The sequence below is a fragment of the Charadrius vociferus genome, unplaced genomic scaffold (assembly GCF_000708025.1).
Source record: "Charadrius vociferus isolate BGI_N301 unplaced genomic scaffold, ASM70802v2 scaffold529, whole genome shotgun sequence".
NCBI lineage: Eukaryota > Metazoa > Chordata > Aves > Charadriiformes > Charadriidae > Charadrius > Charadrius vociferus.
In genome coordinates, this window is record NW_009650172.1 from 1,341,170 (window position 1) to 1,362,695 (window position 21,526).

The 21,526-nt window shown below is 50.3% G+C and overlaps 1 protein-coding gene across 1 annotated transcript in view; it reads right to left on the minus strand.

The window, feature by feature from the left end:
- Nucleotides 1–375: 375 nt before the first annotated feature.
- FAT2 (FAT atypical cadherin 2) overlaps nt 376–21,526 on the minus strand; it is a 62,855-nt gene continuing 41,704 nt past the window's right edge. Inside the window, exons 12-25 of the mRNA XM_009892638.1 lie at nt 20,652–20,848; nt 19,867–20,020; nt 18,869–19,102; nt 17,670–18,059; nt 16,166–16,380; nt 15,415–15,552; nt 14,616–14,759; nt 13,724–13,921; nt 11,813–12,620; nt 11,342–11,487; nt 7,141–7,582; nt 4,497–4,650; nt 1,942–2,534; nt 376–908 (exon numbers count right to left, since the gene is read on the minus strand). Of these exons, the coding sequence (XP_009890940.1) occupies nt 376–908; nt 1,942–2,534; nt 4,497–4,650; nt 7,141–7,582; nt 11,342–11,487; nt 11,813–12,620; nt 13,724–13,921; nt 14,616–14,759; nt 15,415–15,552; nt 16,166–16,380; nt 17,670–18,059; nt 18,869–19,102; nt 19,867–20,020; nt 20,652–20,848 (4,346 nt within the window). The remainder of the gene's footprint in view (nt 909–1,941; nt 2,535–4,496; nt 4,651–7,140; nt 7,583–11,341; nt 11,488–11,812; nt 12,621–13,723; nt 13,922–14,615; nt 14,760–15,414; nt 15,553–16,165; nt 16,381–17,669; nt 18,060–18,868; nt 19,103–19,866; nt 20,021–20,651; nt 20,849–21,526) is intronic.

Genomic DNA, 21,526 nt, shown 5'->3' on the forward strand with positions numbered 1-21,526 from the left:
TCCTTCTCCTCCTCATCATCATCCCTGTGGCCAGGGTGCCTGGGGTGGGAGGAGGTGGCACGCTGCGGTCCTGCATGGTGTTGGAGGAGGTCCCCTTGGCAAGGAGGCAGGTTAGTCATTGGCATCCCAGGAGCATCCTCCATGTCCTGGCAGTGGCTGGAGCATTTCCCCTCTGCAGCAGGAGCACCGTGGAAGGCAGCAATGGGGGGAAAGATCCAGCCAAATTATAACCCAGCTGTGCAGGGGGAGATGCCGCAAGCTGGGGGGGGGGACACACACAAGCCTCCCTTTGGTGGCACGTGCCAGCTCCCTGAACACTGTTCTGCATGGAGATGCGCTTCTCTTCTCATCTCAAGGATGAGCATCCCCCCTCTGTTAAAACATCACCTCCTCGCAGCTCCCATAGTCGCTCTCCACCATGTCGGAGCCCTCGTAGTTGGGGGGTGGAAGGGGCTGTGCTCGGATGTTGGGCTGGTGGCCCACCTCACAGTCCGCGTAGGAGGGCTGGGCCACGCTCAGGCGCATGCTCACCCGCTTGTAGCCGGGGTCGGGCTGGTACGGGATGCCCTCGCCCTGCACCAGCTGGGCTGGGTAGTAGCTGATGGCCGTATATTCGTTCTGGCACTGGGAGGCTCCCATGTCCACGGGGCCAAGCGGCAAGAAGTCCTCCAGGTTCTGGTTGCTGTAGCGGGGTGGGATGGGGGCCCGCTTATTGCTCTGGTCCAGCGGGAAGGGAAAGCCCCCGTAAAGAGCAACCGGCTCCGTCTCTGCTGGCGGAGGGGGTGGTGGGGGAAGAGGAGGGTGGGAGGAGGACGCAGGGGGGCCTTGAATGATCTCGTAGTGGGAGTATTCCTGGACGTCCGATGACAGGTACCGGGGGGGCCAGTAGGTGGTTTCTGCTGGGTAGACTGGAACAAAACAGAGTGGTGTTAGCTGCAGTTCAAGCTGTTGTTTTTCCTTCCTTGCCCTCCTGCTAAATCCTTCTGTAGACTCTAAACCTACAGGAGATGTGGCGGACCAGGGAAGAGAGGAGTTGTGGGGACATGGGAGCTGTAGTAGCTGCTTTAGGAATTGAGGGGACCTTGAACATAGGAAGTTCCCTCTTAACATGAGAAAGAACTTCTTTACTTTGAGGGCAGTGGAGCACTGGCACAGGCTGCCCGGAGAGGTTGTGGAGTCTCCCACTCTGGAGACATTCCAAACCCGCCTGGATGCTGTCCTGTGCAACTGCTGTAGGTGACCCTGCTCTGGTGGGGGGGTTGGACTAGATGATCTCCAGAGGTCCCTTCCAACCCTGACCATTCTGTGATTCTGTGAGGGCACCCCTGGCTGTGTTGAGGCAGTGTTGCCACCAGCATTAAGACAGCCACTACTCTAACACCAAAAAGACATGCTTCATCATGCCATTCAGATGCAAGAAGGATGGGAGCAGAGCAAGTGATCCACTGGATCTCTCCCTTTCCCTGTAATTAGTCTTGTGAACTGTCTTCTAACAGCATCGTTTGGTGATGAACTCCCGGACGGAGAGAAAGCAGTAACCTTGTTGTCCAGAGCCATGCAAGGTGTTTCCCTGAGGGCATCACCCCTCTGCCTAAGGCCATTGATGTAAATGCTTCCACTAAAGCTCACACTGACTTTTAGGTTCTTAATTTTTTTCCCCTTAGCTTCGTTATTCTCTTTTATAGGGTCTTTTGACCCCGGCTATGCATTAATGGTTTCCCTGCTGACTGTGTATGAGACTGAGCAGGCTAAAGCTGAAAACTGGGATGTACAGCTGAACAGGGAGCCAGTAAAGGATGCATAGCAGGGCCTGGGCACCATTTGCCCATATTTTGCTTGGCTTTAACCAATGCTGTTGGTCCCTCAAGTTTGCACACCTTCTATCCACTTGACAGGGGGAAGAAGGATGTGTAAGAGCATGAAAAAGCTGTGGCTACTTACCCATCTCCTCCCTGGCCCAGGTGCACTTGATGAAGGACTCATTGTCAGAGTTGGAGGGGGGTGCAGCGGGGGGTAGGTTGGGTGCCACGCTGCACACGATGGTGCCCCGGTGCTTTGGGGCATTGGCTGAGTTGAAGGTGACGAACTCGGGGGTGCTGGTGGGTTTGCGCTGCTCTGGCGTGGCCCGGTCCAGGTTGTTGTGTGCTGCATCGCTGAGGATGTTGAGCTCAATGGGTGGCATGGCTTGGGTGCCCACACCCACGCTCTTGGAGAACTCGCTCTTGGAGAGCAGGTCAGGGTCCTCCCGGGCCACGGGCTTGTGTGCCTTGGCCCGATGGCGGTAACGCTTGCGGATGAGCACGAAGGCCGCGGCCAGGATGGCCACCCCCAGCACGCCAGCTACGATCTCCGCGATCTCCTCGGGGCCCACCGCCCACTGTGTGGGCACGATGGCAGGGGTGATGATGGGCTGCGTGCAGTAGTCCCCCTGGTAATCTGATGGGCAGATGCAGTGGATGGAGCCCTGGTTGCTCACGCAGCGCCCGGCGTTTCGGCACGGGTTGTCTTGGCACTCCTCGGCTAGCTTCTCACACCTGTGGGGATGAAAGGATGGAGACAACCACCGTCAGCCCAGGGATGCAGCTGAAACTGCGTCATCCTAGTCAGGGGTCTGACTTACACCAGCCAAGGATGCTTCATCCTGGTCTGCTCTCCCTCCTGTGCTAGACTCGTGCTACCTGCCTCTCCTGGCAGAGGACCGTGATCCTTGAGCATAAAACGACGCTTTTCAGGAGACCTTGTTTTACAGGATGGTCCTATTTTTCAGTCGTATGCAACAAATGAAAAAGGGGAACTTCCTGCCTCAGAGGAGTATTCGGAGCTTCTGGGGCGAACACTGCATAGGGAGATGCTCCCATTCTTTTAAATTAGGGAGCCCAGGGTTACTCTGAGAGTATTAACCTCTTAGGAAATCTCATAAGTCCTAGGATCTGTGGGGTTTCCAGGTGATCTGTAGATAACTGCAGGTTGCAGCAAACATTTGGGGAACACCTAGCCTGAGAAGTGGTGAATGGGCATCATTGTTGGAGAGGCTTTTTTTGGCATTCTATGGAGCATCTGCAGAACTGAGACTGAATTTCTGATTCTCTGTCCTTCTCCACCCCACACTATCTATACTTTCTCCGACAGTTCAGTGAACCTTACCTTCCAACAGTAATGATCTCCCCACGCTAGGGGGGATATGGAATGTTTTTCTGGCTTTCCTTCTGTTTTTTTTGTTGTTGTTACTGAGTAAAGCCTGTGATGTTTGGGCTCCTCTTGTTTCTTAGTGTTTTAGGATGCGTGAGCTGCTGTGTGCAACACGTACTCACAGGCTCCGGCTGGACGACTGGTGATTTCTGATATTACACTGCCACCTAATGCTCAGCTACGTACTTTTATTCCAAGGGTTGCATGAATAATTTCTGCCTTTGCATTGATTCAAAGTACCAGTGTTCATCCTGGCTAAATGCCTAAGGCCAAAGGATGAACTGGACGTGATGCTGTCTGAGCCCGTGGTGGGCATCTCTCGTCAGGCCGGGCTGGAGGCAGGGCAGGGGGCTCGGAGGGCATGCGTGGCTGTGACGGGTGACGCAGAGCAGCCTCTGGGCCTGGGTTCATTCTCCAGCTGCAGATATTTGGCAAGCGCGCTCTGACATTTCCTATATGGGAAATGCATCCAAGCTGCAACACTGATGGTGAGAACCTCAAAGGGACATGAACCGCAGGGTTCAGGGCCAAAGCCAAACACTCCAACACCTCACGATAACGGGGATCCGTAGGCTATCCGACAGGAGAGGGGGAATGGTGTCCTGCACCTGCTTTTCAGCGTAGCCCACTACCCTGAGCTGAGCTTTGAATTGGATGAATCGTGGCTGTGACCTGGGACAGAAATTCCCCTTGGATGAGCTCTGCGGAGCTGGTCCTGGGCAGAAACAGCCCCTGTAGCTCCCAGGGTGGGTGTCCTGGCTACTGAGGGAGGGCGTATCTCCCAACTGTGCCAGCCAGCTCCCCCCCAGCCTCGGGGGGGTCCTCCTGCCACCCAGTGCTGTGCCTGCCCGCGCTCTGCTCCCAGGCAGCCTCGGCCTCTGGGAGGATGCCACCATCGCAGCCGAGCTCCACTCACACCTCGGGAGGAGCAGAGTGTGAGGAGAGACTCCCCCCTCGTAAGGAGAGGTTTTGAACCTGCACCAGGCGTAACGCCCGCAGGCATTCAAAGCATCTGTAAGGAGAAGAGATTTTTTTTTTAAAAAAAAATTTCTTCCTGCTCAGAGGAGATGGGCACAGAAGGGCAATGACCGCATGATGGCAGAGCTATTTATGTCCTGGTCCACTCAGCTCTGCCTTCAGACACTTCCCCGCTGCCGTGCCCAGGCAACATGCAATTTGCAATTAATCCCAGAGCGTCTGGATCTGGGGAGGTCCACAAGTGTGCAATGCTTGTTGGGTAGAGATCGTGTTTTCAGCCCACCGTGGGAGATCACCCGGCCCGAAGCCTTCCCAGACCTTAACCTTACCTGTCGCCCAGGTACCAGTCAGGACAGTGGCAGGAGTAGCCGGTGGCGGAGGGGGTGCAGGTTCCCCCGTGCAGGCAGGGCTTGGACTCGCAGGGACTGTCCCCCAGCTCACAGCGCTCACCAGAAAACAGCCCAGGGCAGATGCAGGTGTAACCTGGAGAGGATGAGAGTGCCGTACAGAGACTGTATCCCCACGGAAGAACTAGCAAGAACAGGGAGGAGCAGAGCCTGGCGCTGATGGCATGCAGGGGGCTCAATCCAGCTACCTAAGCATAGGTACCTGCTGCTGCTGGAGGTGCTGTGGGGCACCCAAAACATCCACAGAGGGCTGGTGGGTACATGAAAGGACCTGGAGCAGTTGCTGGAGGCTGGCTGGCCACTCTGGGGCGATGCAATGGCACTAGAGAGCTATTTAAGTAACACATCAAGCCTGTCCCCTGCTGACACAGACCCTCTCTTGCCAGGGATGCGTTCAGGGCACAGCTTTATCGCATGGAGAACTTGGGTGACAAACACAGGTTGAAGGAAGGGGAGCCTGCTTGGCTGATTCACAGTTTCTGACTCTGCTAAATGCAACCCTCTGTAACTTATTGTTCTCTGAAGTCTTTGCTCCTGCGAGTTCTCGCGGTATGAAGTGCCTGTCTCAACACGTCAGGTTTCTCTTGCCTACAGGAGGTGTCTGGTCACAGCCAGAGAGAAACCCAGCGTACCCGGGGACTTGGAGGGGGCTGCTGCTCTTTGCATTTTTGGCTGCTGTTTAGTGTAGCCCTAAGCGTGGGAATGTCCCTGGCTGTGCTGAGCTCCTGCTAGTCACTCAGCTGGTGGTACCGTGTGGGAAGTTCAGGGTTTCCACCTTGCAGCACGCTTGAAAATTCTTTGCTACTCATCCACAAGCTAAACATCCCTGCTTTAGAGCAGAGTGAACAAACGCAGACCTGTTTCCACATGTGTGTTTGTGGTTGTACAACAAGGATGTGCTGACTCTCGCGCCGCAGGTGCTGGACGCTGCTTGTAGGGCGCTGTGTGTGCCCCAACACGCGTGTTCCTGGATGCGGGGGTTCACACGCGCTTGCAGCTGTGGTCCTGAGCGCTGTGGTTGATGTGGTGGCTGGTCTGGCTTTGACCCTTTCCGCACAGATGCGTTCTCACGTGGCTTACCTGGGCTCGCTTGCACAGACGTGCCTTTGCCTGTGCATGTAATCCCACGCCTGAGATCCCTGGGCAGAGCTTTGCATAAACCCACGCTGCGTGCCCGTGGTCTCCAGGACTGAGCCCACAATGCTCAAGGAAGCCAAACACCCGGGACAACCTCACAAACTACCCGTCCCTTGAGCAACCCCTTCACCACAGCGATGTTCTCCGTGTTCCTGTATGGGACCGCATCCCACAGGCTCTTTCCTGGGCAGTCAGGCTATTTGCAGGGAAGTTGATCACCTTGGAAGGAAACTATGGGAAGGGCGATGGATGATTATTAATGAGGGAGTGATTATTGTTTTTATTTCCCCCCTCCTTGTGTCCTCTTTGCAAAGCAAGCAGGTGATGCTTTCGCTTGGACTAGTAAGGAGTTTTCTCCTCATGGGTTTTGAGCCCCTTCCAGCCCAGCCAGAGGGGTTTTCTGTGCGGAGGGTCTCAAGGGTAAGGCTGAGGCGTGAGCGCCAGCCAGGCTAACTGTTCGGTACAGATGCACCTCGTGTCAAACAAGTTCACCTGAACCAGGCAGCTGCTGAGTCGACAGGGCTGGGGAATCTTGTTCCCAGAGGCTGCTGGCAGGGCAGGAGGAGGTGTTCTCCCTCCTCCGTCCTTGCTTGCTCGCTGGGCAGGGTGTGGGCTTTGGCAATGGCCCCAAAGAGCGCAGAGCTGCGGGAGCATCTTCTGCTCCACGCAGCAGCCCGGAAAGCACCGCTGTGCCCCAAGGAATGGCCAAAGCATAGACGGTATCTGTCTCGATAGACAGGGTGTTATGGGGAGCAGCCCCTCTGTTCCAGAAGCTGGGACTTGGGTGTAGGGCAGTGACACAAGGGTGGACATTGCTGGGAGCGGTTCCTCCCCCAGAGGCCACTGCAAACTATCCCTGTCCCTGTGATACAGCTTGCTGCGGGGAGACCCTGTGATGGGAGGAACGGGGCAGTGGTGAGACTCTTTGGCAAAGAGTACCAAATCTCTGCGAGCGCACTCCCCCCATGTTAGCCTGAGACTCTTGGATTTGAGTTTACGGTTTTCCCATATCCCTTCCCATAGCCCCGGGGTGTCGCTGACTGCAGTGGGAATAGACTAAGATCTTGGCTTGTTTCTGCCCAGATACTATCGCTCTGTGATCCCATCTTGCCCAATTCTAGCCTTGCTAATGGCTCCTTAAGCAAAGAAGATGCAGAGGGGTGGGTGGAATTTCTCTTTGCATGTGAGTTTTTGGCAAAGCTGCACTCTCCTAGGTCATGTATACTCCTTAGAAACACCCCCCTGCCCTCCGGGCCACGGGTGAGAGCCAGGATGATGATCTCATACCCCCCAGCTGCTGCTGCACTGAGTCAGCTATCACTTGAGGTCCTCCAGGACAGGGGACCTCTGATTCTCCTGTGGAGTAGCGCCCCCCCCGCCCCCCCCCTCCCAGCATAGGGATGAGCGAAGCGGTTGCATCCTTCCATACCTCCTCCGTGAGTTTCGGAGCACATCCCATTGTTGAGGCATGGGTTGCTGCTGCAGGCGCCGGTGGGGGAGCAACACTGCTTTATCCCCACCTCCTCCATGACTTCCTTTGATTGCCCTTTTCCGGGCAGGAGAACCACCTCTCTGCCGTTGATTGCAACCACGTCCAGGCAGCCTCTGAACCCTCGTGTGACTCTCTGGGACTGGAGCGGCTGCCGGAGGCCCCCGAAAAGCAGATCTCGTCTGCCCTGGGAGATGCTACAGGTTGCTGGCAGCTGGAGAGAGGCGTTTCCCAGTCCATCAATGAGCAGGCGGACAGACGTGTTCTTCACCTCCAGGAAGACTGAATGCCACTCACCGTTGCTCACAAAACGTGAGGAGGAGAGGTTCCCGGTGTAGTTCCCGGGGCAGCTGTACCCAAGCTGAGGCACTCCATTAACCATCTGCAAAACACATCCCAGAAGTCACGGTTAGCTGTAATACAGGTAGCTGCTGTTCATGGAGGCTTTCAGTGCTTCTCTTGCTGCTTGTTCCCCTGTCTCCCTGCCTAAACATTAAGAGTCAAGATGAATCCCAACTTTCAGACTCCAAGAACTACCAGCTAGGCCAACACAGCCTCTTTCACCCATATGAAGCTTTGCATGAGCTGATTAAAACTAGTTTAAGTGACTGCAACCTCCTTTATTTTGCAAAACACCATCATCTCTTGCACAACTTCGCCCGTGGTCCTTCCCTCTGACCTTTGACCGGGGTGCAGGGAGGTAAGCTCATCTTTCCACGTAACAGGGTGCAGATCCTTGCGATCATACTCCTGCAGTTCCTCACCCCTTCTCTCCTCTTCCTGAGCCTAATCAGAGCCCTGGTATTCTGACTATCCATAACTCTGTCACCAGTCACAGATGGACTCTTGTTCTGGGCCATGTGACCTTTATTCTGCTCTCACTGTCTTGTTAGTGGTGGAGAAGGTGCTGGAGCAGCTCCCCCTTTGGCATGGATGAGGGTGGTGAAAGAACCTCGGTGGGGAGGAGCACTGGCAGCTTTGGAGGAGGCAAAGAGGAGCTGGGAGGCAGAGAAAGGAGTTACTGTTGTCCCCAGCTCCTACCCAGCATGCTGGAAAGCCAGGCCGAAGCTGCTGATGGGTGTTGCAATCCAATCCTTGATCTCTGGCTGATGGCAGGGAGACAAGTTATTGAGCTTCGAAAAGCGAACCTCACCAGTATCTTCTGCATTAAACTGGAACATCAGAAAATCCTATTTGCGGCCCAAGATCCATCTTTAAATCTCATACGGAGGAAGGAGAAATGAAAGGTTAGCTGTGTGGTTTCAGGGCAAAGTCAGGGTAAACCCCTCTTTCACTTTTTCTCCCCAGTGCTTTGTTGATAAAACCTCTCTCTCATAGAAGCCAAGAGCCTATGGAGAAGGTGAAAAGAGGTGGATGGAACAAAACATTTGTGGAAAACCTGCAGAGCTTGCTACATAACATGAGGCAGTTCACCCCAGGCAAAAAAGATCTCCATGGGGGCATCAGAGACAGCAAAGAGTGGAGATGCTTGGAAGAGACTAGAAGAGAAGGAGTGATTATGAGTGACACACTGAACTCTATAGGAACCTACATATGATATGATGGGGGTACTCTGGAGGGGCCAAAAGCAGAGCAGGACAACGGTTAACTCTTGGAGAAGTTCATGCTATAAATAAATCTCCGAGGGAGGAGAGAGTGACTGCTGAAGGAAGGAAGAAAGAAGTAGATGCAGCTGGCATACGCCATGGAAGGGCCTCGGGGCAACATGTGTGTAAATCCCCTCGCACAATTGGCAAGTGCACCAGAGAACTTTGTCACTTCACTTTATCTGGAGGAACATGATTTTCCTTCAGATGGGTCTGTAGATTGGGCTTATCAATTTCTGGGGCTGGGAGACGGCTGAGAACTCGATTCCCTGGAGCAAGAACTCACAGACTGCCAAGTCTTTCCCAGCTTGCCTGGTTTGCCATCCTCTTACTGCACCCTATTTCTGAACATCAGGAGAGCTTAGTAATTGGAAGGGTGATGAATATGCCTGCCCTTGGGAGAACTCATCCTCTTCACCAAATCTACAAACCATCGATTATGATTCTTTCAATGTTTTGGCACATAACTAGAGTACTGCAGTCCACAAAGCTTAAGATCTAGAGAGATTCCTTCAGGTTTTTCAGGTCACGTGTCCTAAGAAAAGGTTTGATCCCTAAGATACTGTTAATAAAGTGAATCAGGGAAGAAATTATTCACAGACAACTTTATGGTGGAGGATTTGTGAATGCTTCCTATTTAAAAGCTTGTGGACATATTTGGGTACAGGAGATCGTGGGCACACTGAACTCCATCAATAGAGTCTTTTCTCCCTTGACTCTGTGTGTTAGCCCTGGCTCAGTAGAGCTTCCTGCCATCTCCAGATGGCAGGGGGGATCTTATTAATACTTACAAATACTTAAAGGGAGGGTGCCAGGGGGATGGGAGCAGTCTTTTTTCAGTGGTGCCCAGTGATAGGACAAGGGGTAATGGGTACAAGCTTGAACATAGGAAGTTCCATCTTAACATGAGGAGGAACTTCTTTGCCTTGAGGGTAGTGGAGCACTGGCACAGGCTGCCCAGAGAGGTTGTGGAGTCTCCCACTCTGGAGACGTTCAAAACCCGCCTGGACGCTGTCCTGTGCAATCTGTTGTAGGTGACCCTGCTATGGCGGGGGGGTTGGACTAGATGATCTCCAGAGGTCCCTTCCAACCCTGACCATTCTGTGATTCTGTGTGATCTCATCCTTTCTGAGCGCAGTCCTGAGTGCTGGACTCCTTCTGCTGAACTGCTTGGTGACCGTCCTTCCCAGAGATGGGACAGAAAGCTGGAGACCCTCCTTGAGAAGTGAAGGTTTTCTCATCAGCCCTTTACAACGCAGCTTAAAGTCACTCTTGGAGATGGATACAGGACATGGATGATGTTTCTCTGCTCTTGCTCTTAAGGGGCAATGGCTGTGGCAGCCAGAGCTTGCAATATGTACTTTGGGCAGGTCCCCGTGTGTTGGCTGCTGTGCAGCTCCCTGTCTGTGCAGATCTTTTATAACAGTGGAAAGAAAAGTATTTCAAAATAGGAAGATGGGGTTGTGAAACCGTAGGAAGGGATGAGAGAATTCAGGGACAGGATGAACACTTCCAGGTAGGTTACAGAGTGTAGATCTCAGTGGGATTAGTCTCTGGGATAAATCTCTGTAAGCTTGTAGGTATGTCCTATGATCTTGGTCTCCAATTAGTCCGAATTTAATTGATGAGGAGTGTGCAAACCCCCTATTCTTTGGTAATCTGCTGCTTTCCTTCTGGTGCCAAAGTGGAAGAGGGAGATGATCTTTGAATGCTGGGTAGATCCAGTGCGCAGCCAGAGGGAGGAGACTAATCAGACTAAAATGTTCCTGGCTCTACAGGTGTCTTAAACAGTGAAACCACCTGAAGAAAGTGACTGAAAAGACTAAGGTGTTGAGAAATGGCATTTAAGACTCCTGTTTTGTCTGTTCTGTCCATTACTGTGAAGGACCTTTAATTTGAGGTCCATTTGGTTAGATGCATGACCTGACTGGCATATGCTCTGTTGGAGGTAAAGGCTGGCGATATTCCCAATCTCAGATCTCACCGGTGCCCTTCTCCCCAGTTACCCCAGCCCTCTAATGCAGTGCAGCTGCATCCTCTGTGCTGGATTGAGCCATAATATGGTCTGGCAAATGGTTTGTGTGTTCAGTGGGAGTCTGACTCCACTCCTAAGGTCTGGGGGGAAGTTTGCCCTTTGCGATAGTGGAAGCAAACTGGTTTGGGGAAAATTCCACCTGGTAAAGTCTTTGCCCTGAGAGGTGTGATATAAGAGAGGGTTGGAGAAGCAACCCGTAAGGAAAGAAGATGATGTAGATCTGTGATATGGGTGTAGGCTGCCTGCACACCAGAGACTAGCATGTGCATTCGTAAATGTAAAAAATTATTCACTAGTTGTGGTTGCAGCGATTGCCAAACTGTGCTTGGCTCTCCCTTGGTCTTCCCAAGTCTTATATTTTAGCTAGATGAATTGCTGAGGGTAAATGTTATTGCATCTTCTTTCTGTGATTCCCTTCCCTGAAAGAGTAAGATTGTTTGGGTTTTGTTGTTTTTTTTTTTTACACTGGAAAGAAATCCCGGTGCATTGCAATACTTACCTCCAAAGTGGCACGGTCAGTCCCATTAGCATAGAACACGACAGCATGCAGCTGGTGGGTCTTCAGGCGAAAGTGCATGTGCCAGGAGCCGATCTGTGAGTGCTGGTACCAAATGTAGCTGTGGCCCCCAAACCTCACAGCCGTTCCTGGAAGGAGAAAGAGTGAAAGGTCTCATCTTTGGCCCGCTTTGAGACTATGGGCTGTATCAAGCCTTGCCTCTTTTCCCAGCCTGACACCATAACTGTCCAGGAACAGTCCCATCCATGGCAACACATGTACTGCTGCTATGGAAAGACTTTGTGAAACTTTCAAGCTTTAAGAGTCTAGATTTGGCTTTGAAATTGCAGGCAGAGTTGTTGGTCACTAGGCAAACTAATTCCAAGGAAAGTCCAGGTGCTTTACAGTGTACCGAGGGAAAACACAACATACCCAGGTTTATAGGGTGGGATGCTACCAGGAAGGATTGCTCACCATTACAAGAACAGATTTGCTCCAAGCTGTGCCGTGGGGTGAGGACGCTGAGTCGGGCAGTGCTGTACGTAGACATCATGCCAGGATCCAGCTGAATGGTTTCCTTGCAGACACGGTGGGCACAATCTGACCCATGACATGGCACATGAATTGCTTTCTTCATCCGGAGACCGACGAGTTGGTCCATCTCCCCAGCTGACACAGTGATCTTATTTGCAAGGACCCGAGGCTCATACAAGGAGCCGTGTGGCTCTCCAACAGCCAAGAGCAGGTCCACTCCATCAGAGGTAGCTGCAGGCTGTAAGCTGGCCATGTGGATGTTTTGGCGCCGGGTGACAAGGATGTTTCCCAGAAATCTCTGCAAGTTGCGCCAATGGTCTCCCACAAACTCCTCAGGGGAGAGGTGGCGGAAGTGTAGCACCACTGCCTTGTCCAAGGCCTCCTGTGTGAAACACCATACGTGGACATTGACGCTGGTGGTGGTTGTGAACGTACCGTCGCTGACTGTCACGTTGAGAAGATAGTGGCCATGGGGAAGCTTGTGCCCAGCAATAATCTTCCCATCCGCAGTGCCAATGGAGAAGAGCCCCTCCTGGGGGAATTCTGCCACCAAAGTGTACACCAGTGTGTCATGGGGGTCTCGGTCCGTGGCGTGGATCTTGCCCAGAACACCACCTCGAAAGGCTTCCTCGTTGGTGGTGATGAATATTTCCAGGGGAAGGGCTGAGGGGGCGTACTGGCTCTGCTCAGTCACTTGGATATTTATAAATGCAGATGAGGACAGGGGAGGAATACCGCTGTCGGAGACCTGCCAAGGAAAACAGAAGGATCTGTTATAGCCACATGCTGACTTACTGTCACCTCACCTGTTCGGATGTGCTGATAAGGTCTTGTGAAGGAGAGTCCCTTGCAGGTCGCAACGAGTGGAAGCTGTCAGGCAGTGGGTAGGGAATGAAGAAGGAATGGGAAAAATTGGCAGCAGTGTTGGACCTCTGCTTGGAGGTGGCCCTAGGGAAATGGCAGCATGCCTTCCAGCATGGAGAATGATTGAGACCTTCTGTTAGAGGTGGGGTCGCGCTCATTTCTGTGTGTGCTCATCAGCAGCTGAGGCACACCTTAGTGGTTCTGATTTCCTGAGGATTAATCATCTTTAGAGATGTTGCCAATCTTTGGGGTTCCATGTGTAACTGAGTGTACAGAGATATAAAGCAGTTACACACATCAACACGCTTGCTCATCTTCTGGACAACTTCAGCCCATGTCCCATCTCTGACAATGTCTGTCTAGCATGAGTCAAGGAACCTCAAAACAGAAAAATACGAATAATCAGATTATAGGATAAGTTTCTCCTTAATCTTAGGCAGTTAGTGGTTGAGGTGTATAATATAATAGTACCTAGCTTTTAGAACAACTACCATTACTGAAGAAGTATGTACTTTACATGTTCTTATCTCTTTATTTGTAATGGACTATCCTTACTGATAACATTGAAAAATAATTAATTGGCTCTGCAACAACAGAAATCCTCTTTGAAGAGGAACTTAAACCGCTTCTTAAATGACAAGGATAATTGGAGAAAGTTTGTAGGACCAGATCCAGGTCTCACTTTAAACTGGAAGTCACTAGAATGATGCTGGGAAAAGCATCTGTCTAAGGAAACTGCTGACATAGTATTTCTCATGATCATATTATCTGATTTTATCAATGCAGAAGCTGGCCCCCAGCTTCTTGTGGGCAGACTGTGTGGAGAAATGAGCTCTGGAGCTGGCTCCAAGCTGCAAAGTTTGTGCCTGGATTGGATTTCTACAAAGCCAGAGATGTTTCCATCCAGTTGTGCCACCCTAATCTCATTCTGTTGCTACTTAGTCTGGCTGAGGAATTCAGATGCCAGGACAGCAAGGCAGGCTCTACCTGGACTTGTAATAGGTACTGTTCTTTCATTCTTCTGTTCAGGACGGATGATGTCACCAGTAGACCATTTTGTGTGACATCAAAAGCCTTCCCGTCGTTGCCCTGGGTGATCTGGAATGAATATGGCGGTCCATTTTCTGGGGAGTCTCTGTCGCTCATAATCAGCTCCAGGACGCTTGTACCCACGGGAGCATTCTCCTGAAATGGGGAAAGATGCTAGTGGAGAAAGGCAAACAAAGAGAAAAGGCCCAGGGGAACCCACAGTGCCCCTAGAGCTGCTGGTTCAGGAACAAGGAAAGAAATCCCACACCCCATGTACATCTCTCTAGTACATGCAGACTCATGCCAGCGTGGCAGAGACCCAGTGGTGGCAAGGGACTCCCTTTCATGGCATTATGCATGTGGCAGCCAAGCGTAGACAGTTGAGCTGATGCCCTTGCTTTCCTCTTGAGTCATGCCAGCACAAGAGCAGATGAAAGAATGTTTTGTCTACACTTCTTCCTGAGTGTGTATGGGTGTTTTGAGTCTAAGCAGCAACTGGGCTGCATCCAGCAGACATGATGATGCTTGGCCATGTGCTTGGATCTGCTCTTTATGTTGTGGTGTAGACATGGATGATTGCAAGGGAGAAAAGGGGCTGCAGGTCAGGCTTGGAAAGTGTGAAAAGCTCTGCGCTCTCTGTACTGAAAGGACAGGAGGTGCCTGAAGCTACTGGAAGGAGAAAATGGCATCTGTTGGCAGAATATCTGCCCCTGCAGATGCTACCCGTTATTTGTGGCAATGAGCACAAAGCAACAGCATGCTTCATCACTGTCTCACCCATCTGCTCCAACAGTAGCCCGTGCACGAGTACCTTGGATGGACTGGGAGAACAAACTGCCTCCTGGCTTACCTGCACCACCACGCTGTAGTTGAGCTGGAAGAACCGAGGAGGGTTGTCATTGACATCAGACACATGGACACGCACAGCGACGTCACTGAACTGAGCAGGGTGGCCGTTGTCTGTGGCTCGAACTGTCAGGGAATAACTGGGGATCTGGAGGATTTGTAGTGCATGATTACTTTGAGAAATGGAGGAATTGTAGCTTTTTCACATTTATGTTTTACTCTGCTGCAGGTTGTTGAAATGCTTGAGGCTATGTATTGTGCCATAACAGTAGCTTCGCCCTTGGCTAAGGCTCTCCATCCATGAATCTCAAAGCCCATTGCTAAAGAAAATCAGCCTCACAAGAGTTGCAGAGAGGGGAAACAACTTGCCAAAGATGGATGAGACTGATCTCGGCAAACATCTGTCAATAGTGGTTTGAGCTGCTACTGTTTTATGAATGAGAGATTGTCCAGATGACCTTTCAATCTCCTCCCCATACCTGTTTTCTGTAATGCTCTGATGCAGAGAAGCAGAAACCAACCATGTTGGTTTCCAGTTTGGGGCTGACTCTCACCCAGCCAGCTTGAAGTACCAGTGGAGCAGACTGAAGCCCAGAGTTGTGACCACTGAAGGCTATATTGCCTTCCCTAAAGCCCAGCCCTCCTACAGCAGTATCTATGAGTCTAGAAAACGAATGAAGGAAAGACTTGCCTTCTGCTTACAGTATTGAGTAGAAACAGGAGCTAGCTGAATATACTGTGCTCCCTCAGTGTTTTTAGGCACATCTGTTTTAACCTTCCTGTTCCCATTTTCTTGAACTCACCTCCTCCCTGTCCAGATGCTTGGCGATGCTGATTTGCCCGCTTTTGGACTGAATGGCAAAGTGTCCCAGCGGGTTCCCTTCCACGATTGAATATGTGATTTGATTGTTCATTGCTCCATCCAAATCATCAGCTGACACCTGTTAGGAGAAAAAAATGCTAGGACCCCTGGCCCAAAAAGGCCTTGCCATGGAAGAATGGGGACAAGACCTCCTTGCCATTTAAGGGTATGGGTTTGGGCTTGCCTCAAATAAGGAGGGAGGAAGGTGGTTTACCAAAGTGTCATTGGTTAGTTTTTTTCAAGACAAAACACAGCTATAATGATGGCTTTCTCCTTGTCCCTTTCCTGACTTTACCACCCCTGTGATGGTAACAGGCTGGGCAGGGAACTCCACATGGAAATACCTTGGGCTCTACTATTCTGCCCAGTGAAGCCTCTGCCTTCCCCAGGTCGCAAGGGTATTGGCCTTCTGCATTTTAGCTGTCTTGGGAGGTCCTCAAAGCTCTTGAGCTCCCCTTAGGTATTTCAAGCTTTCACTTAAAGATGTCTTATAAGGCAAAGTGTTCTCCCTGTCCATAGGAATTCTGACAATCATCCTCTTTTAAAGTCATACTTAAATCTTAGATATTGAATGTCATGAACCCACTGAGATGGCTGTGTCCAAGGAAAAGTAAAGTGCAAAAGAAGAGTAAATAATACGTAACACAAGTAAAAGAATAGGTAAGGACAGCTGGCCTGGTTCATAATCATACCGTGAGGATGATTTCTCCAACTGCAGCGTCCTCCCGGATATCAGCAAAGTACGGGTCTTGGATGAACTCTGGTGCGTGGTCATTGATGTCAGTTATGTTGATCACCACCATGGTCACATCGCTGAGAGAAGCTGAGCCCTTCCTCGTGCCCTCGATGGATAAGTAATACTCGTGACTCGCTTCAAAGTCCAAGCTCCCATTTATGTATAAGGCACCTGCATTGGCAGATGGACAGAAAAGGACAGAAGATACTTTGAATGTATGGCATGTGAGGTTTCTTGGAATACTGGAGATATACAGAGACGATTGTCAAACCAACAACTGAAAAGGTGCTGTTGACCTAACATTGACCTTCTCTGGTTAAATCAGGGAACTGAAGGTCATGGCATCACATAAACCAAACTATCAGTGAACCGATTCTGCTATAACCTGCCTCATTCTGTTATCAACTGCTTGAAGAAGTGAAACAAATTTTAATTCTGGAAGGTTTCCAGGAATCTTGATTGGAGGAGATCTGGGAGAGTCCAACAGTGCTATTGAAAGCTGTGACCAAGGCAGTAGTAGTGCATCACTGAACCGTGCCATAGGCAGGATGAAAAAGTGTGAGAGGTAGATGCGGAGTTGTACAGGAGAAAAAGGTGTTATTTGTAAGTAAGGCTTGGGATGCAACACAGAGAGAAGGAGGAGGCTGTTAATCTCAAAAAAACCAAGTGACAAACATGGACTGAAGACATAAAGTGAAGGCAAAAAAAAAAAGGGGGGGTGGGGGATAGAATGTGCCTGTGTACTTCAGTGCTTTCCTGGGTTCAGCACTGAAATTGTCACAAAATTATTCCCTGGAAACGACACTGTTCTGTGTCTTTTAAGATGTACAAACTAATAAGAAGATCGGTGTGGGAAAGTTTAGCAAGAACCTTGGGGACAGAGAAGCTGAGGATGGTGCCATGGATGAGGAAGTTACAGCCAAGGGCTTGTTTCAGGGTGTTAACATTGGTCTTCTGATAACTCTTATCAGATCGCTATGGAAACAGATCAGTGCTTTATTTGGCTAGTAAACCTGTCTCAACACCTGCTCATGGTTAACAGATCAGTATTATCCACATTGAATTCTACCTACTAAAGCTGCCTGTTACTCTGGGCTGCAGGTTCCTTGTGGGATCAGGATGGAGAGACTTTTCAGAGGAAACCACCTTCTCCTGCATTTTGAAGTGGAAAAATTTCCGCATCCTGTTTTCCATGTATTTCTCATTCCCATGGACCTGTCTCAGGTCCCAGATGTACAATAGGAATCCTTCCTTAATTTCAGTAAGATTTGGATCACTCCTTAAGTGACTTGGCTGCCGAAATTTAGGGTGGAAGCGAAGACTGTATTCCCTACCCTTGTGCTGGCTAAAGATAGAGGGGAGCAGAAGTGCAAGCCAAATAGTGAAGAACCAGAGAAGACACATACAATGCCTTTGATGTTGAGTCAGTCTGGACCTGCTTGGGCATGAGATCACCTTACCTGTGTTTGAGTTGAGCTGAAATTTCCCGTGGTCATTGCCATTCACAATTTCATACTTGATCTCTGTGTTTTCTGCATTGTCCCTTGTCAAAGCTGACAAGTTGAGGACCTCTGTACCCACAGCCACGTCTTCTTTTACCATGGCCACGTATTCAGGGGCCAGGAAAACAGGCAGATATTCATTTAGATCCACAACGGAGACGGTGACAGTGCCAAGAGCGGAGAGGGGCTCCGGGGTGCCTCGGTCCGTAGCACAGACTGTCAGCTCAAATGCTGAATGCTGCGAATCCTTCAGAGGCTTTTCCAGACGGATCACCCCCGTGGTTTCCTCAATTGAAAAGTGTCCATTGGCAGAGTCAGACAGAGAATAGACCACCTCAGCGTTGAGACCTGGAAGGATAAGGGACAGGCTGCATTAATTCATGGGTAGGAGTGCTGCTGGTTTTATGGTATTTATTTTTTTTAAAATCCATTAGGACTATATGTACTTAATGACCTTAAATTCCTAGGGAAAATGGAGGCTGTATGAACATCAAGTGGGCACCTGTCCTTCTGTAGGTTCAGGCACCTAGCCACCCTCACCATCATCCATCAGCATCACCTGGCTGTATGTACTGGTGCTTCCCGTTTCTAATGCCCTTGTTTTTAAATGTAATTTCTCTTCATATCTGCTTCCAAAGCAGAGAAATATGATCTTGATCTCTGTCACTGTAAATGCAGTCTCTACTGGAGAGGTTTATTGAAAGCTCCTTTCTTAGGAGCCTTACCTATGTTTCTGAGAATCTTTGTGTCTTCAGAAGGACCTCTCCATCCATATCATCTACCCCATCCAGAGCTAAAGCTCCTTTTCCTTATTGTGCTTATTCTTGATTTCCAGCTTTGGTAAAGTTTCTGTCCAGTTTGGATCCCAGACAAACCGTATGTCAGTTTGCGCTGTGCATCATAGTTACAGTTACTGAGCGTGTCCTCAAACTCTGTCTTTGCATGTTTCTACAGATATTGCACTTCCTACAGGGTCACAAAAATGCTGACGCCAGCCTGCTAGTCAAGAACATGTCAGCGATGAGATCTAGGCACATCTTCGCCAAGATTCAATCATCTATGCCCATCGCTCCCTGTAGCCCTTCCCTAGGTTTCAAAGGTTTCTATTTGGGATGAAAGATGAACTCTACTAAAAAGTAAATCCCATTCTGACTCACCTTCATCAAGGTCCCTGGCAGCAACCACGGCGATAGGTGTCTTTGTTGTGGTGTTGTCAAAAACAGCCACGGCGCAATGACTGGGGAAGAATCTTGGTGCGTTGTCGTTTGTGTCCTCGACGATCAGCGTTATATCTGCCTGGCAGGAGCGGCCTCCGCCATCAGTTGCTTTGGCAACAAGATGGTACACAGGTTTCTGTTCGCGGTCGAGAGGTGCAGATGTGGTCAGTTCCCCTGTTGGAAAGAACAAGAGATGGTCTTGTCTCCTGCAGCTGCAGCCTAGGATAGCGCAGAGAGGTTCAAGCACGCGGCCTTCCTGGATGAACCGTGGGAGACAACGGAGCGGGTTTGAACACCGTTTGTAATCCAGCTAATAGTGGTGATGTGTCCACACCACATTGCTCGGGGCCATTCTCGGATCACTGCCAGCCAGTGCCCTGGCAAGGGCTTGGCACAGGGAGTCCTGCAAGTCGGGCTGAACTTCATGCAGGGGATGCCGTCACGGGAAAAAAGCACTCATAAACACATTGTACTTCTAAACACTTTTATAAACCCCACTGCATTAAGCTTTCTGTAATGTAATGAACCCCTAAGTGATCTCCAGGATGATCATCATGTCTGTTTGGGCAAATATACTGCCCAAGGCCTGATAAGACGTTCTTTAGCGTTTAGAACCTGGGTCTTTGGCTCAAGCCAAATCCTTGCTGATCTCTCTTCCTTGAGACCTGGCTGTTAGCAATAGTGTCTGCCCTTCACTTTAATGATGCTAATGTCAACACTTGTAAGGAAAGCTAGCAGGAAGACGCAGAGCTCACTCTCCTCTCTACCATATTGCAATAAACCTGCCTGTTTGCCATTCCCTCCTAGCTTGGGAGAGCTGGAATGAACAGTCCTTTTGTTTGCTCAAGAGGAGATGAGTGTTGAGCCATGCTGGGAGCTGGCATTTCTTGGGAGTGGGTGAAGAAGAGGATCAAAGCATCCCATCGCCCCGCTCTCACCTGTATGTGGGCCCAGCCGGAACTCCTCTGCGCCAGGGCCATGGAGGCTGTACGTTATCTGGGCGTTGCTGCCAACATCGGGGTCGGTTGCTGATATTTTCAAAATAAAAAGACCCGGCAGAGCATCTTCAGAGACTCTCCCAGTGTAGAATATCTGACAAGGACAGAAGGTGTCATTGGCATCTGAGCCATCTCCGAGATACCTTCACCTCGTATGGGGAGGAATGGCCTAGCAGAGCCTTTGTAGAGAAGGACGAACCGTGTGGTTTATAGGGGAACATAATGTGCTTCACATTGCCGGCTGCTGGGGTGTGGACTGGGACCAGTGAGCTCATTTCACACAAGCCTTTGAATCTCCTTTGGGAAGCAACCACTTCTGTTCTTTCTCACCATGGGTAACATCCAGACCAGCAATCACCTCTCTACAATAACAAACCTCCTGATGGGAATCTCTCAGCTTAGCAGGATATAAAACTCAGTAATTTACATGCCCCTACCCAGGAGGCTTCCTGGCATTGTTTATCTCCAAGAATTATCCTTCATAATGCTTAGGCGCTCACTTACTGCTGGCAAACATGCTTGGAGGCTAGATTTAATGTTCTTGCTTGACATGCAGCTTAATTAAAATTGCTAAGCATAATCAAAGCACAAGGATCGTGTGAGAAGAATTATGACAAGCCAAACCCTCTTAATATGCTCTTTCTGTTCTTTCTTCCTTGCTATTGTGCTCTCTTCTTCCCAGATGCTCCCCTTGAGCCCCTGATGTCCCAGAACAGACGTCTTACCTGGCCGCACTCAGGGCTGTTGTCATTGATATCCAGAACAAAAATCTCCACTTCGGTAGTGGCCTGAAATTTCCCATCGGAGGCCATAACCTTGAGGAGATACTTCTCTGTATCTTCTCTGTCCAGAGGCTTCTTGGAAGAAATAGTCCATTCTCCCTCGATTTGGTTAACTGTGAACTGTCCTAGTACATCTCCTTCTAGAAGGGGGCAGGAGGCAAGGAAAAAAGGCGTTTACTGAGAGCTGAATATCAGAAGTGCGAAGGGAAGGGATGTAGGTGTGCCCACTGTCTGTCTTAGGAGACCTGAAGGACTTGCAGTGGTGACACAGAGGGGCAGTGGTGTTGCAGGGGAGGAGCATTTGGTCTGTCTCACTGCACAGCTGAGAAATACCCTCCGGCTTTCTCTTATTCACTGTCTTATGCAGGCAGCGTGTTACACTGGGAGGAGGAAGCGACTCCTGATTGCAAAAACGCCTCGGTAATGTTCTGCAGACATGCATATTCATTGCCTCAAAACCACATTGTCTCACCTTCCTGAAGCATGTCAGTCTTTCTTGGTGCATGTTCCTAAAAGGATCTGAGAGTTGCAAATACCCTGCAGACATTGGTTGGATCTTATAGTTACCATACCATGTATAGTTGTATTTCCTTTTAACCTATAGAGGTATTTAATATACAGCCGTGCTTTCTGGGGCTACTTTTTGAGGCTGTAAGAGTTCAAGTGATGAGAGACAGGTAAATCCAGACTAGGCAGGCTCTCTGGTCCACCAGATTCACTCCACTTCTGCTGATTTTACACAGAGTAGATTTTTAAATGGGGTGGATGCTGCCCCTGGAGTATCCCTCTCTTCTGGCAAGGGGCTGGTGTCCTCTGCT